This window comes from Macrobrachium nipponense, chromosome 21 (assembly GCF_015104395.2).
Source record: "Macrobrachium nipponense isolate FS-2020 chromosome 21, ASM1510439v2, whole genome shotgun sequence".
Lineage (NCBI taxonomy): Eukaryota > Metazoa > Arthropoda > Malacostraca > Decapoda > Palaemonidae > Macrobrachium > Macrobrachium nipponense.
Genome location: NC_087212.1, coordinates 11,167,952 through 11,184,825, shown reverse-complemented (window position 1 = coordinate 11,184,825; position 16,874 = coordinate 11,167,952). Strand labels below are relative to the sequence as shown.

Below are 16,874 nucleotides of genomic sequence, written 5' to 3'. Positions count from 1 at the left end.
ATTTGGGTAGATAAGGGAGCTTCTGAAAGAGATAGTTACTTTTAAAAAGTATCCTCTTTTAAAAGTATTCTAAACATTGATAACTATCTCAATATCTCTCCAATTATTTACAATATCTCATTCAGTGAACTAATCATTCAATGAATTGGTACTTACCATCTCGGTAGTGAAGTCCCAAAACCAAATTGTAACAGACTTCACTCTCAACTGGTTGCCAGACCGACATGTCGTTCATTGGACCGCACAGCCTGCGTGAGTGCATCATACTTCCTGTCTGCCCTGCTGCTGCAGGGTTGCAGTGCAGGTTGTCATCTGACAGCGTACCATCTGTAATTACAAAATGATTGACAAGTACCTTTGTATGGACTCGCCGGATATGTGTCTGGCGGAGTATGTAATATTAGAATCGATACCGGAGTATCACTACATGTGGGTCCGCTGGAGGTCACTCCAGTGGGACCTGCATTCTTCATTGTCATCGCCGTAATAAATTGCGGCAGCATGCATTATGTAAGGTATTCATACTATCCTCTCCCGCCAGCTCCGACCCCGCTATGCATTCACCTCATAGTCTTGTAATAATATATATATATATATATATATATATATATTATTTATATATATATATATATATATATTATATCTTATATATGTATATGTATATATATATATATATGTATCTATGTATATATATATATGTATATGTATATGATATATATATATGTATATGTATATCTATATATATATATATATATATATATATATATATATATATCATATCATATATATATATATATCTATATATGTATATATGTATATATGTATTACAATGATGTGTATATATATATGTGTAATGTATATGTGTATATGTATGTGTATATGTATGTGTATGTGTATATGTGATATGTATATGTATATCATATGTTGTGGGTATGTATATGTGGTATTGTATATCTATATATATCTATATATCTATATATCTCTATCTATATCTATATCTATATCTATATATATATATATATATATATATATATATATATATATATATAATATTTTATATACTATATATATATATAGATATATATATATATATATATATATTATATATATATCTATATATATATATATTATATATATATAAATATATATATATATATTATATATATATATATATATATATATATATATATTATATATATATATATAGTATGTATATAAAGCTTAATAGCAACAAAACCAGGGAAAGTTAGACTTGGCCCGAATCCGTCGGCATCGGAGAGGTTTTCTTAGTAACTAAGAATGCCTCTGCTAGCTCCTGGCCACCGCCACTGGGGTGGGGTGCCGAGGTATAAATGAAAGCGGGGAGAGAGGCTAGGTAAGGATAAACAAATGCCTCGATTCTAGGTTACCTGCCGGGGTCGACTACCTGGCGTAGTACACCAATCAAAAACATAAAGCATATTTTAAAACAATTAAAATAAAATAACTAAATTAATTTTGAACCGGAGCACAGAATCTATGCTCCTTCCTGTCCCAGTTCTCTTTCAACACTATCTTTCTATCTCCCGGGATCGAAACAGGGGAATAGGTAAAACCTAGGCCTGAATCCGATCATAAGGGAGATCGTGTTGTTATGTGCATAACTGAAGGATCTCCGCTGTATCCTGGGCCCGCCAAGGCGGAAGGATAGATAATGTATGGAGGACTGAGGATAGGAAAGGCAAAATTCTCCTTCCGGTCCCAGTTCCCTTTAATGCTATCTCTATCCCCTGGGTCCAGCTTAGGGATCAAAACAGGGAAATAGGTAAAACCTAAGCCTGAATCTGATCGTAAAGGAATCGTGTTTGTTATATGCATAACTAACGATGTCCGCTGGATCCCGGATCCGCCGAGGCGGACGGATAGAGGACGTAGGGAACTGGGGATAGGAAGGCGAGAAGAGAGTACATGGCTAATACCATCCTAATGAGCCGGGAAATTACCCGGGCTCGTCTGGGTAGGTACCATCGTACTACTCCTACTACGTAAGGCGAGGAGTACCCCTTCCGACTATAACCACTCCCCCTCACCCCCTCTGCAAGAGGGGATAGGACTCGGATGGCTACCTGAAGTAGCGCTAGCGAGTTATGTCATCCCGTCAAGGTAAAAGGGGGGAGGGATAGCGTTTAGAGGGGTGGCTCACACGCGATCAATTGGACACTACGATCGGCCAGGTGGAACACCTCGCGGTCAGAAGTGGATCTAATCGATCACAGGGGCTGACGGTCTATAGACCGACTGCCCACTGATTACAATAAGACAATAATTTATATGATAATAAACGCTATACAATAGCCCTGGCGCGAGAGGGATAAGGATAAAGAGGATAAGTACATAATTCTGTTTAAAGAGAGGCTGGCTTAACCTTCTCTTGATCAGAGCGGCTAGCCTAACCTTCCCCGAGACGTGATTTCAATCACGATCTAGTGAGGTAGGCCAGGGAGGCTCATGGAACAGAATAAGGTCCCTAAGGGCCTTACACCCCTACCTCAGGGATTCCCTGGTAAGGTGAAGGTGGTATCCTCCTTGAGCAGACCAAGGGAAAAGAGGGGAGGGGGGGAGGGAGATAGGCTGAACTCCCGATCCGACGAATCGAAGGGGAGAAGCCTCTCCAGATGGAAGGAAAACCCGTCTGACCTACTTCCCAAACCAAGGAGGAATCTCCTTGGTTTGTGTAAGTAGGTCCGAATCATCCTCGCGCCAGGATATCTATTATAAAACGTCAGGATATCTACAAATTTTAGTAAATCTTGAGTGTGTGCAAAATCAATAACAACACGACCACAATTAGTATACGTGGCCAATTGGAAGTCGTCATAAAGGTACGGGTAGCGATGTATGTAATGGCTGACTCAGGAGCGGTGCAAGCTAGGCTCCGTTTATGTAACACAACTAAAACATACTTATGATTAATTTCGCTACCCTTACAAACATAAATTGATAATTGTAGTACTCAACTTAGATATCGATGATTCCTGGCGTTTATAGCATCTCATTTTATTCCAAAATAATGTCATTACAGTCAAAGACACGAAGTGTACACGACAGTGCTATTTAAAGGAATGGCTATCGAGGCGCTAGTAGTAGCGGTAGTGGGCGGTAGATGGCGCCTAATTTGAAAGGGGAAATTGACAAAGGAAGAGACTAAATGGCAGAAGACCTCTGGTAGTGGTTTCACTCGCCCCAGATGCCATACCGACACCTTAAAGAAAGGTGAGCGAGCCAGAATATTCTGGCATTACCATATAGCTTTTTTCTCTGGTATTTATAGCAATCTTTATACCTTAGAAATGTGTGCTAAAGGAACATTTCACTGGGCGACACAGGTCATCGCCCAGAAATAGTTTTTTGTAGGAGTGAGTGACATTCCATGACAGCAGGAAATGTGCTTTTACTTGTTTCCCTTCACGGGAATCTCTCGTTAATACTGGTTTCGTTTCCTTTTTACACTACATTCATCTCTTGGATACATTCATCTCTTGGGATAGGATCACCCCGGATTTTCGTGCAATTGAGAACAAATAACAAACACTTGGGTGGGTGTAAATAAAATATTCTTATTTCATGGAACTGAAGAGCCCAAGTGTATTGTGAAAGATTTGAATCATTGGTAAGTCAGTAGTAATTGTTACCCCTTAAAACTGTAAGCTCAGTGGTTTTGGAGCATTTTAATTTACCACAGAAACATATTCAACCAACCTTTAATCCTTGTCTTACAAAATTTACATTTGGCAAATTTCATAAATGTACTTTGTTTAAAGTAACCAACCAACAAGAACATAGGTCATGTTCCACAAGAGAGTTACAGGAGACTATCAGTGAATATATAATCACATTTTTGCAACATCAGTAGTTTAAAATTAATTTCATATGGTGGTATAATGTGATCATTTTGACAGTAACAGTAGAGAACTGAATGTCTTTGAAACTTCTCTGCCTCCAACTTATTTTATCTGTAACGGAGAATAAAATGCATCGCTAAATAAATAATTTATTTAGCAGTAACCCTATAACACCAGGTTAACATGGAATACAATACTGTATATATAATTACATTGCTGTACATTATTAACAAAGTATACATAAAATAATACCTTTCATGAACTAAATACCTACCGACTTAATAAAACTGCTATTTACACTTCTCAGTAAATTATATATGTTGAATATACTGATTATTACAGCACACCAGGTGCCTAAGACTAGACAGAGGCAGTATGTACATTTTAAAGCATATGTGAGATAAAACTAAAATTATGTACAATTATGAATATTTACAAATTTACAGTACTAACTTGTACCAGTTCTGGTAAAATAATATAAAATTGACAAAGAAACAGACAAATTGTGCTTGACAAAGAAAGACAAAATTGTGCAAAAGTCATTTATACAGCTGAATTGTGCATAGATTCTTCACATAAAATGTAATGTAAAACTGATAGTACCCATGTCCTCTCTGTTGTACCATTTGCTCCCCCTTACTAACAGTCATATCACATTCTAGAGATGATAACATTACTAAAACAGTCATACCACATTCTAGAGATGATAAGATCACTGATGCCTTATACTGTATTTAATACTCTACTGCAGCTACATTAATCTTAGCAGTAACATTGGCATAACTCCTTGCCGTATTGTTGTTCATCTCGACCAGATTACTAGAGTAGGACATACGTGCTGAAAAGAAGGATTCATTATTGCTGTTTAATGGCAGTATTCCATTACATAACTTTGTTTCTTCTCTTTGATTAGATAAATTGGGGATACCAAATTGTTGTGGTTCACAGAGTGTCTCAGGAGTTGGGTTGCCATTGCACAACACTTCCTGATGTGACACTGTCTGGACAGGTGAAGGCATTTCACACAAGACAGAAGTACTAGATTCAGGGTTTGCTAGTTTTTTAGTTGCTACAGCAGCCCATGAAAGGGGTTGTGAAGTAACAGTGGCATTTGGTAATGGGTTAGCTTGCTGTAAACATGGACTACCAAGGGACATATGTGACACACATGGGTCGTCCAATCTTCTGTTTTGGTCAAGTGGAGTGGATGGCAGTGTAGTAGTTAAACACTTATTTTTGTCATGAGGGGCAGGAACAGGGTCTAGTTGCAATGGAAAAGATGGGTTGTTATTTTGTGAGCTTCTTTCTTTGTTGAGAGGGGTAGATATTGGTTCAGAAAGCAAGGATGTGGTTGAACTTGCCCCAGGAGTAGTTGTTGATGTAGTTGTGATTAGGAGTTGAGGTGGTGTGATGGCTAAACTTGTGGGTCTCATGCATTTGACATTTTCGCTCTCATTGGTTTTACTTTCTTTACATTTTTCTTTACCATTATTCTTCTTGGCATCTACATAAAGCTGGTGGTAGTGTTGTAATGCATCTTGCAATTTTATTACAACACATGGTATTTCATCTGTATTTTTGGGTGGTGAAATTGATAACTTGGTAAATTTAAGAAGAACATCAGGAGTGTGAGGCAATTCTTTAACACGTTTGGCTAGCCTGTGCTCTTTCTTGGCTTTGGCTCTCTCTCTTTTACTGACTCTGATAAAACCATCATCATCTTTTGGCTTCATGTAAAAGGATCCCTCATAATCTGGATCTGAAGCTGGGGTGCTTGGTGTTCCTGCAGGAGTTGAGGGAGTAAGTCTTGCACTGGATGGCGTTGACAAAGTAAGGGCATTCATTGAAGATTGTAAATATGTGATAAGCACTCTGCACATGTCACATTCCTCTTCATAAGGTTCTCTGTAGGCATCATACTTTTCCCTGTAAAGAAAATTCCATGGGTATATTGAGGATTGTGCAAAATCATACTAAAGTACTAAACTCATTTAACTGCAGAATAAGTTTAACCCCTTCCCTTACAATCGTGAGTATACTTGTGAACCATGACCATTCACAAGAATTTACACTATACTAAAATGTTCCTAGATATTTTTTTATCCTGATTTTACCCTTTCTTTGAAAAATTCCCTGTTTTCTTCCCTTCCTCTCCCATAAATGTGTGTTTTCTTCCCTTCCTCTCCCATAAATGTGTGTTTAATGTGTGCATTTTCCTCAAGAGATGGTGGTATGCTGTTTACATTTATGACTGAGGTTCAGGTGTCAAATACCTGAGTGTTTTCCAGAATATATTTTTATTTTAGCATTCTCATTAACTTCCACAATCAAAATGAATGAAAAGGGCAACAGTAATGATGATTATGAAAACCTAGATGACTTCAGGGGATGAAAATAAAAGAATATATTCATCTTCACTTTCCAGGGAAAGTTCAAAAGTTAGACCAAGGTCGCAGAAAGACAAAAATGATGTTCACTACTGTCTAATTCACTATGTAGATAGGTACTTTGTCGGAAATTGACAAATTATTATTATTATTTTTTTTTTTTTTTACCCCATAGTGGACAGATACCCTCATATGAGTAACAATAACAGGTTTTGAGTGGTCAACAGACCATAAATTTACTAATGGCACCTTTTAGACTGGCTTAGCCTGCCAATTCTAGGGGTCTCATGATTCGGTTGTATACTTGACTTCAAAGGGGCCATGTAGTGTCTCATAATAAATATACCATACCCAGGGGTTACTGTTTGTTTTAGTTCTTATATAATAGTATGTCAACTATAATTCTAATTTTTCCAAAGAATAGTGAAAAGAAATAGAAAAAATGTGTACGTATTAGTAATCCCAAAAAGTTACTGCATCTTCAATCCCGGTAAATTTATGTAAATATTTTACAACACATATACTCAGAATTTTTTACTGATTTTAGTTCTTATCTGTTATGATATTGTGTGAGCTGTAATTATAATTGTACAAAATACGTAAAATAAAATTAGAAAAAAACTTGTACTATAGTAAAATAGTAATATATATATATATATATATATATATATATATATATATATATATATATATATATATATATATATATATATATATATAGATATATATATATATATATATATACAACTTGGTAAAATTCATGAATGTCTTGTAAAGGTCTTACAAGGGGTTGTAAAATAGTAGTCATTTTCAACTTCCTCAGAAGTTGGGGAGGGGGGATTTTATTATTTATTTTTTATTTATTTATTTTTTTTTTTTATTTGCAAGTCTTCCTCTTTCCATTGTACTTTTATGAGGATCTGTGATAACAGCAGTCAAAAACCTTGAGCATAGAAATCCCCGAATGCCCGGGCATATGTGTTGACAAGGCTGTGAAGTCTCGGTGGAATCCATAGTAAGTAGAAACAATCAAACAAACATACTAAAAAGAAAGAAACACAGGAACAAATCAACCAGCTTGAAAGGAGAGCAACGGCGATAGCGTTTTCTCTCAAAGGCAGTTACCAGCTGGTGCTTGGAAAATATCCTATTGTTAAGACCGAAGGTTTGCTAGCTATGAAAAATACAAACTGATTAAAAATTTGTCATTTTGCCTGTCTGGGGTGCTGCATATGTTCTTTTTTCGCCCGGCCCGTAAGGGTTAAGAGATATACAATAGTAAATTTAGTGTTCTTCAATAGTAAAATAACATTTCTCCCTCATTAAACTTGATAATGTTGCATGAATAAGATAGTAATGCTGTATATAATAATGTATAGTTCCAAAACAAAATCAACTGCCATGAAACAGTTTTCATTTTCCCCTCCAAAGTACTGACAATTGTTTCAAAATATGCACTGCACATTATCATATGGGGAATCTAAAAAACTGAATAAAACTAAACGCTAGGCACTTAATTGGGTGAGGCAGTTTCATAATAATTATGGCCAGAATTATTAAATAAGTAATTAGTCTTTCATAGTTTGATGTACTAGTGGTCTACATCCTGCTGGTAATGTCTGCACATCTACTTTTATTGACTTGGCTAATGAGACAGCCAAATTTAAGTGTTCCAAGATTTCCCATGGAAGAAACTACTAAATGCAGGGTCAGGGAATGGCTTGCTTCCTCCAGAAGGGACACCATCTGTGTCTTCCTCAGCAAAATGCCGAGTTTCCAAAATTTAGATTACACATGAGAATCCTTATTCAGGATTGGTTTCTAATTTTCTCCATGAGTTTTGACCACTTGGAGTGCCTGGATCCCACGTATATACTACAGTGTTTCCAAATTCTATTGCCCATAAACATGTTCATCAATTAAGAAGTGTTTCCTACTTTATATACACTGGATTTTGGTTTGGCAAGACCTTAACAACACAATAGGCTGTAAGTCATACATGTAGTGAGAAGGAAGATGAAAGAGAACAGCAACAACGTGAATGAAGCAGAAAGAGAATGCTAGACTGCTGGTAAATGAAATGATTCCATTAGTAAACCGTATGACTTCAGAATGCTAACAATCATGGCTGGCGTGTGGCTGGAAGATCATATCACATTGAGGAGGTTGCAAATATGATGTTCAACTGGTGAGAAGGGACAAGGACAGAGATGTTTGAACATATGGGATCAATCTAGTAAGAAATGTTGCATTTTTAGTCAACCAAAATAAAGTATAAATTTACACGAGAGTAAAGGCAATATACTATGTGAGTTTTGAGTTTGCATATCAGCTTTCGTTCATTTTGAACTTGGGTAGCTTTTCATAAACTCACCATATTTTGCGGCGGGGCTCCTGCCTGTCTCTTGGCTTGAAATGCTCATGTCTTTGCCGTTTTTTGTCCTCAAAGCGTTTATTCCTTGCTGCCTGCTGCTGATGTAATTGGGAAACCCACTTCTTCTCCAATGCTGGTTTCATCTGACGTAAATGATCTATACCTGGAAAGCATCACCATATGCTCGATAAGACTATTGGTTTCCAGTCTGCTGCTCGATAAGACTATTGGTTTCCAGTCTGCTATCTATTTTATAAGAGGCTACATTCCTAATCTTATTTAAGGTACGGTACCATACTGTTAACAAGGAAGACGAAGAACTTACTTTTCCTGCTGCTGGATATTACTCCTCGCAATTCAGTCATGGCTTTTTTAATCTCGTCTTCTTGTGCGTGAAGTGCTTTAATTTTTGAGTAATTACTATTCCGCTCATCGATTAGCCTGGATCTCTCAGCCCTGTATTTCTTATTTTCAGCCTAGAATAAATATCACAATATAAGACTTAGTTTTGTTTCAAGAAAAAAAAAAAAGTAAAATGATGAACAAGGATTTATATAGTACGTACAGTATTGAAATATTTATTTTACAACCCTATGTCTGAACAAGATGCAACAGCTTATTTGACAACATTTGTGAGGTAATGCCATTTTATTTCTTTCAATGACCACTACTATAGCTATGGTCCTGCTTAAGAAAATGGCACCCTAAAAACAAAATTATGACTACTTTACCTGTTTGGCTTCATATTCTTTTAGTGTCTTTGTTGACCTCTGTAACATAGATATCTCATCTAAAATCTTTTGTTCTTCCCGGGGTTTAAAATTATTGTTTCGTAGTTGGTACTCCAAGCGCTCTATGTTTTCATTGATTTGCTTTACACTGTGATAACGAAGCTGTAAAAATAAAAGTACAAATGGTTAATAACTAATGTGCACAAACATGAATTAATGGACAGCAGGATTATAAGTATATACTATAATCATAAGAGTACTGATTATTATTTTTATAATATTTTTACGATATAATACTGTACTTCAAGAGCCAACGAATGAAGAAAAAATAATAATCTTGGTCGCCTAAGGAGTGAATGATGCCCCTCAGTCAACATACTTTACTTTCTCACCAACTCTCATATTAACAGGCCTCTACCCTTTGGTGTAGGGCAATAGTTATAGTTTTCTTTACCACATCAAATAAAGTATTTTTAAAAATTATCTACTAAATATACAAACTACAGTGCTGTCATTTATCTACTTGCAGGGAAGTGATGCAAATAAATAGTTCTCTCCTTGAGTAACACAATTAAGTAAGGACAGCAATGCAGGTAAAAAAAAAAAAAAAAAAAAAAAAAAAAGTTATAAACCTACTGAAGTAAGATTGCCTGAGTACAGGATATGAATTAATTGCTCCTAGCTTTGCTATGTTATGTCCCAGAAGTTGGCAGGTCATTAAGTTGCATGGGGCTGTTCATACAAAAGGAAGGATGGCCATTAGGAATCGAAAGCATCTTGAAGTCTACTGTGTATGTTTAATGATTCTTATCAACTCATAAACCAAGGCCCACAAATTATATATATATATATATATTATTCATACATACACACACACACCATAATATTCTTAGGTTTAATGCCGGAAGTAGTTGAATGAGACCATCAAGCAAAATGCTAGATGCTCACAGGAATCATGTGAAGGATTTCTTCTGAAGTGAAAATTGTAGCTTGGCACCTGAATTGTGTTCTCTTGGCCAGGACTGACTTAGTAACATATGTGAACACTTGATACCAAAGAAGCTATAGGAAATAAACTCTATTTCTGAGAGTTACATAGTCCATTTACTTTTTTTTTTTTTTTTTTTTTTTTTTTTTTTTGCACCAGAGGGGACCTTCTATTAGAAAACTGCTTAAACAAAATTTCCTTAAGCATGAACTTGACAGCAATTAGAAATGTTTTTGGGAAAATGCCTGAAGGCCCTTAAGTTGTTATATGAGGTACAAAATAAGAAAATTTATTTAAACTTCAAATGGAGGAGAGAGAGAGAGAGAGAGAGAGAGAGAGAGAGAGAGAGAGAGAGAGAGAGAGATATCACCCTGTAAATTCCTAAGACTAAGATTATACTTTTGTTCAGTATATTTTTCTAACTGCTACTACAACAGTGTCTTTTTAATTTCATAAAAATAGTGCAGATTTTTTAATTTAATAAAAATAGTGAAGATTATTAGTTTAACAATTAGTAAACAAAAGCAAAATGATAGTAGAAGAGGTAATTGTTCAAATATTTTCATCTATTCTTCATGTTCCCCCAATCCATTCATGTAAGCGCTGAATGGCCTTTGCTGCCCCAGTGCTTGGTGTTACACCTAAACTTTATAAAACCAACCAACAACCCAATCCATTCATCAGAAACAGAAAGACAATACGTACTGTATTCTGGTTTCCTCTGGATTCCATGTGCCTTATGCAAAATTTTTCAAGATTTTTGTTAATGCAATTCAATTGAGTAAGGCATAAAAACTGGAAAAATGCATAAGTAATAGAATAGTACATCAATATAGCCTAGCTACAAAGTTGTCACATCCAACAAGTCTAATGTAAAACTGTTTTGATTAAGTATAGTGGAATGGATTGTTGATTATCTTTTACTAGTTCATTGCTTAACTTAAGGAAGTTTTAATCAACTTCAATATACCCAACAGTACTTATAGCTCTACATATCACATAAAAACCTGGTCGTTGAAAGTTATAAAAAAAATACTATCGTTGAAAGTTATAAAAAAAAATTGTCGTTGAAAGTTATAAAAAAAAATACTGTCGTTGAAAGTTATAAAAAAAATGCTGACCTAAAATGCTATACTGTATATGCCATGGTTTATAGCCATGATAGGTCACAAATACTGTTAAATATTACCAGGTTTCAGTTGTTAAACTACATACTACTACGAAATATTCACTGATTTTAGTTCTGTGCATTTATCCACTAACCAAAGGGTCATTAATAGGCCATAAGAATCAAAATAAGCATTTTAAGTACCAAGTTAATGTTTGTTATATTCACACCAGAATTACAATGCAGTACCACAAAATTATGATGTTGGTATAAAAATAAAGTTTCCTGTCTAGGAAACAAAGCAAAGCATTATTCTTATAATGTAGAAGATTAATATTAAGCACTAAGCTTTTTCTGCTTCGATTGTATTATTAACCAACATGCTCTTTTAAAAAATGCTCATAAAAAAATAAAAGGAGAAAAATGATGTACAAAAGGAAAAAACCACCCTCAAAAGTACAACAAATATGAGTGAGAAAATTGCTATGGTACTTATTTGACTATGGTAAACATTATTATTGTTGTCTACTTAAATGGAAGGCAAGCAAATTAGGTCCACATTATTACTAATGCCAAATTCATCCTCAGACCTAAACACAGTACAGTACTCACCTTCTGCTTGATGAGAGTAACTTCCTCTGTTTTTGCATTGATGGCTATGTTAGCTTCATTAATTTCTGTTTGAAGGGTTACTTTTATTTTTGTAAAAGGTTCCTTTTGTTCCCTCACACTTTTCAGCATCTCTGTGAGCCGAGTCTGTTGGAATAAGAGTAGGCATTTCAGAATATATTTTAAATTCCAGCAATTTGTTTTTATAAATGCAGTAATATTTTTCATTATTCAAAAATTTACCTCACAGTCATTATCATAATTACAAATTGATATGCTTAAATAATTCATATACATTTTGCTCTGCAGGTGCTATGAAAATTAAGTGAAACTTACAAGTTCAGCATTTTTGGCTTGCAACAGTGTCTGATGCTGATCTAGTTGTTCATTAAACTGAGATCGAGTTAGGTTGGTCAGGACATCATCTGAAATGCAATGCAAGTGAGTGGTCTGTAAGTACATTAGATACAGTAAATTATATATTTGAAAGTTATCTTGTTCTTGCTTTAATGCAGTGATATAGTTTTTACCTGCATGAATGTTTTTTATTGAGGATAATTAGTTTTCATTTGAATTACAGTACTTTGTATAGTGGAAATTAATAAATGCTTCCTTGAGCTGCACTTGATTACTGCAGTTAAAATTTACATTTCAGTAGTACAATCTGATTTTTATTACATTTAAAAGTGATGTCTATGCAATAAGTTAATCTACACTCACTTTTTCAAAACCATGCCTTAATTTTCAATACTATGTAATTAAATTTAAAATGTCCGTATAATACCATACTATATCTGCAAGGTTACGATTTGTACGTAATAGTGGAAATTATTTACATTGTTTACAAGTCAGGCTTGGTTACACAATTAGGCACCACGAACTTGAATGAAACTAACTGGTTGTGTTCTAGTCTATCACAGTTGTCAGGTTTCTGGTCATGGTAATGAAGAAAGGAAACAAAATTGCTCTTGTAACTTCTTATATACCCTGGGGTATGATGCTGTGAATAAACGGCCCCTTGCCAGAGGAAATGGCATCTTTGAACCAAAGCTCCAAGACATGAAGCACTATTGTGACGATCAGGACCATGACCCATTCTAGCTCACACTCAGCATGCTGATTCATGGCATGGAAGAAGGGAGAGATGCACTAGTCACTTGCATTTCCTCCCATGGTTATGCCAACCTTTGTATGTGAGATGTTTTTGTCATTATGGAGTTTTTGTATGTGCACAAAACCTTGAGCAGCCATCAAAGATCCTAAGTTGTTGATGCCACTTATAGGTGACGTCCCTTTTTGGTATGAGGAAGTAAAGATGTTCTGTCAACATCAAACTCCAGCTCTGACTACATGTGGAACAGAAAAAAGAACAGTAGGGATAGGGCCAATGGTTGGTCATCTGACATAGTGCATTCTTGGACACTATCTTCATGTGTTTCATGCAATAACAGATCCTTAGATGCAAGGTCCTATTCAGATAGTATCTCAAAACTGGCAGAAGGCACGAAAGCAGCCTCTCAATCTGACCATCACCAATGAAGTCTTGGGGGGGGGAGGTTATAGAAAAGTTCTCAAATCCTAAGTGAGCCTGATTTGATACAAAAGACCATGGACCAATATTGAAAAAATAAAATAAAATAAGGTCAGCATCTATAACTGTCTCAGGGGGTTATACAATCACCTGAACATGGCTAACTTTACCAAGGAAAAGTTTGTAGTTACGTGTCATTTATTTGCATAACTAGGTCCATGTTAGTGCCTAACCCTGGCTAGCCTAAGCTAACGTACTTAAAAAAATTTATATATATACTGTACATTGGTTTACAATTGTATCCTCTCCCTCTTAGCTATTACACAATGCACTACAGTATCCATGATAGAAATTTAATTTGATTTTTGTTTCTAATAAAACCCTTAAATGCCAAGTGAACTGTTATGAAAGTCTGTTGGCAAATTTATTCTTGACCACGAAATTACTTATACTAGCCTAGCCTGTCTTACAGAAATGGCCAATCAAATGTATTACACATTAAAATAAAATTTTTGCTTAATGCCCTTTCCTGTGATCAGTTTATCAGAGGATGAAATTTACTTTCACTCAACAGTAGTTAGAAACTGTCCAGAACTGAGCCTAACCTATTTCAATAGCCTAGATTTCGGCGCATAAACGTATATGGGCATATTACAAAATAATGAAGCCCTGATTACTTTGGACTAATCATTAATGACTCGAAGGCTATATTTTAACATGCTTTGGTCATTGTTAATGGGACTTTTACATGTTATCAAACTTATGTTACGTACAGGCTTTTTATAAGTACGTACTAGATAGTCTACTCATACATTCCAATGAACGCAAAAAACCTTAATATAAAAATAGCGAACGGAAACAGTTCATTACGATAATATATTAAGCCCATGTGCCAGTATCCTGTTCACTAACTACGTAATTTTGTAAGACTTTGACATATATCTTGTGTAGAGGAATTCGTCTAGTGTGACAAGACAATGAATCATCCTGCCCATGACCTTGAGACGGAGGCAACGAAGACATTGACTCACGAAAACGTATCTTTGCAAGAAGCATTACTCTATTCTTAAAAGATTATTTTGCACCAATTCAGAAATATACCACTTTTCCCACTCACCTGGCATGTCCGCTGCCTTTTCTGAAGTACTCGCCTTCGCAGACATTGCTTGCGTTGAGAAATTTTCATTTAACGAGAAACATCAGAGGTTGTTGTTGTGCGATTTTACCCTCCCCCTTTTGCGCACACTCAATCCCCTTTGTTGATAAGAGGGATTTCTACCACTATTCTGACGTAGATGTCTCGACAGAATGAGTGGGTATTCTTTAGAACCACTTTCTTTCTAAAGATGATAATTCTTGCTCGTGCTGCACAGCATCTTTGCACTGGTTAGAGCTGGTTAGGCATAACTTTATATATGAGGTTGCAGTGTATTTCGTCAAAGACTTTGAATCAAGCCAGTGACGTTCAAGGCATCTTCATGCACAGCTTAGTTTAGGTTTGCCAAACATTTAACCGGTATTTTCAAAGCATTGGTTTAAGTTTTAGGCTTGAGGAAATTTGCAATGTTTGCGTTGCCAACATCACGTTCCTGAACTGGTGCGGAGGCACTAACAAAAATCGTTGTTCCAACATGCAACAACTGTTTTTAATGCTGGGACTCACAAAAACTATTGCAACACTTATCACTACTGCGATCCTAGTATCACCTCCACTTGAGAAATAATTTGTAACGTGATTTTAAAGGCCACCACGCAAGCTACATGGACAGCAATCTATGCAGTTGTGATGGGAACCTGTATAGAGGGCCGATGTGTGAGTTAAAGTGGTGTAACATGGTATACCCTGTGCCTACATCTCCTGTGGGGAGGGTAGGGGAGGATACGTAGCTCCTGTTGAAGCTCATTGGTCGACAGCGGACAGCCAGCGAATGGGAAACCTTCAACATGGGGCTAAAGTATTTCCTTGAAGTATTTTGATCAGCTGGTAAAGATACCGTTTTCATATAGTTAGCATACTAAGAATGACGTATGGTTAGGTAGGGCTGTTGATCGGGGATTATGCTCATCTGGAAGATTATTGCATGTTACCAAGAGTAAACGTTTGCATGCGTTGCATTTATAGTTTCTTAATGTCCTTTTATTTTAATGTAATTATCGTTACAATTAAAGATTAGAATGAGTTTAGCAATTACATTTTTCGCCATGTAAAGGACCCGGTGGCCCCTATAGCCACCCGGTCTGTTACGCCATGTTACGGCAATCGTATCAGCTGATGTTTACACTAGTGACAGTGCATTAAATGCGCGCGCACGCTTGTGTGTGTGTGTTATATAATGTTATTTACAAAGTAAATATATTGATCAGTACAATATATTAGTTACTGGACCCATTAAACATACCGTTCTTCAAACGACACCAGGAATACTTTTTCTTGGAATGCAATACCGCAAATATTTCCCGGGTTGAGTTTTTTTTTTTTTTTTTTTTTTTTTTTTTTTTTTTCTCTCTCTCTCTCTCTCTCTCTCACGAATATCCGTTCTATAATAGGGCGGAACAGGACCTGTTCCTAGCCTTGGTTGAAATGAGGGACACCGCCAGGTTTGCAATAGTTTATAATGTCCGTTACGTGTACAGAGACATGTTTGAGGTCTGTCTTAGGCGGCAATACTAAACAGTTGGGTTAAGAACGTCATCTTGGGAAAACCAAACATGAACTTTTTGAGCAATTGTTTAAAGTGTGTACATATAATATCAACAGTTTTAATTGCATTGTTTCGACTTCTTGTAAGCGACGTCTTTGAAAACAGGTGGTATGGTGTTGGTGATAGCGCCGTGGACGTATGAACAATAAGTGAAAGTGCTGCTTTCTGTAAAATCGAGGTTAAGATGAGATTTAGTGCCATACATGTTGCAAACATTGTTTTTCTCTTTCTTTCGTTTTCCTTTTACGTTTGAAAGTTAATTTTAGCTCTCTCTCTCTCTCTCTCTCTCTCTCTCTCTCTCTCTCTCTCTCTCTCTCTCTCTCAAAAGTATGATCGCCTTTTAGTCTAAAAATGGCAAAGTTTCAGTGTGATAACACTGTTATAGTAATGTTACTTGATCACTTTACCTCAGGATAAGTGATAGCGTTTAAATTTATAATGAAACTATGATTCTTTGCAATAATGAACTCCTGTAACTTCTTTCTTATGAACGGCATACTCTTTGCAAGCTTGAATTTCAAGTCAATGGCTGCTGTGAGCTTCTTCCATGTGAATAGGGGTCA

At 35.9% G+C, this 16,874-nt stretch overlaps 2 protein-coding genes across 3 annotated transcripts in view; one reads left to right on the top strand and one right to left on the bottom strand.

Moving 5' to 3' along the window:
• The window catches only part of LOC135197785 (uncharacterized), a 186,174-nt gene that overhangs the window by 28,357 nt on the left and 140,943 nt on the right, over positions 1-16,874 (top strand). Inside the window, exon 2 of the mRNA XM_064224894.1 lies at positions 12,388-12,519. Coding sequence (XP_064080964.1) covers positions 12,514-12,519 — 6 coding nt within the window. The 5' untranslated portion in view covers positions 12,388-12,513. The remainder of the gene's footprint in view (positions 1-12,387; positions 12,520-16,874) is intronic.
• LOC135197786 (bromodomain-containing protein DDB_G0280777-like) lies at positions 4,018-15,477 on the bottom strand. Of its 2 annotated transcripts, none has more exons than XM_064224900.1 (7): positions 14,727-15,477; positions 12,415-12,503; positions 12,082-12,225; positions 9,374-9,535; positions 8,968-9,118; positions 8,643-8,805; positions 4,018-5,807 (listed from the first exon to the last, which is right to left on the bottom strand). In XM_064224900.1, the coding sequence occupies exons 1-7, from the start codon at positions 14,770-14,772 to the stop codon at positions 4,616-4,618; spliced, it is 1,947 nt and encodes a 648-aa protein (XP_064080970.1). In that variant the 5' UTR covers positions 14,773-15,477; the 3' UTR covers positions 4,018-4,615. The 2 variants fall into 2 exon arrangements, with proteins under 2 accessions (XP_064080970.1, XP_064080969.1); XM_064224899.1 differs by lacking the exon at positions 14,727-15,477 and adding an exon at positions 13,065-13,218.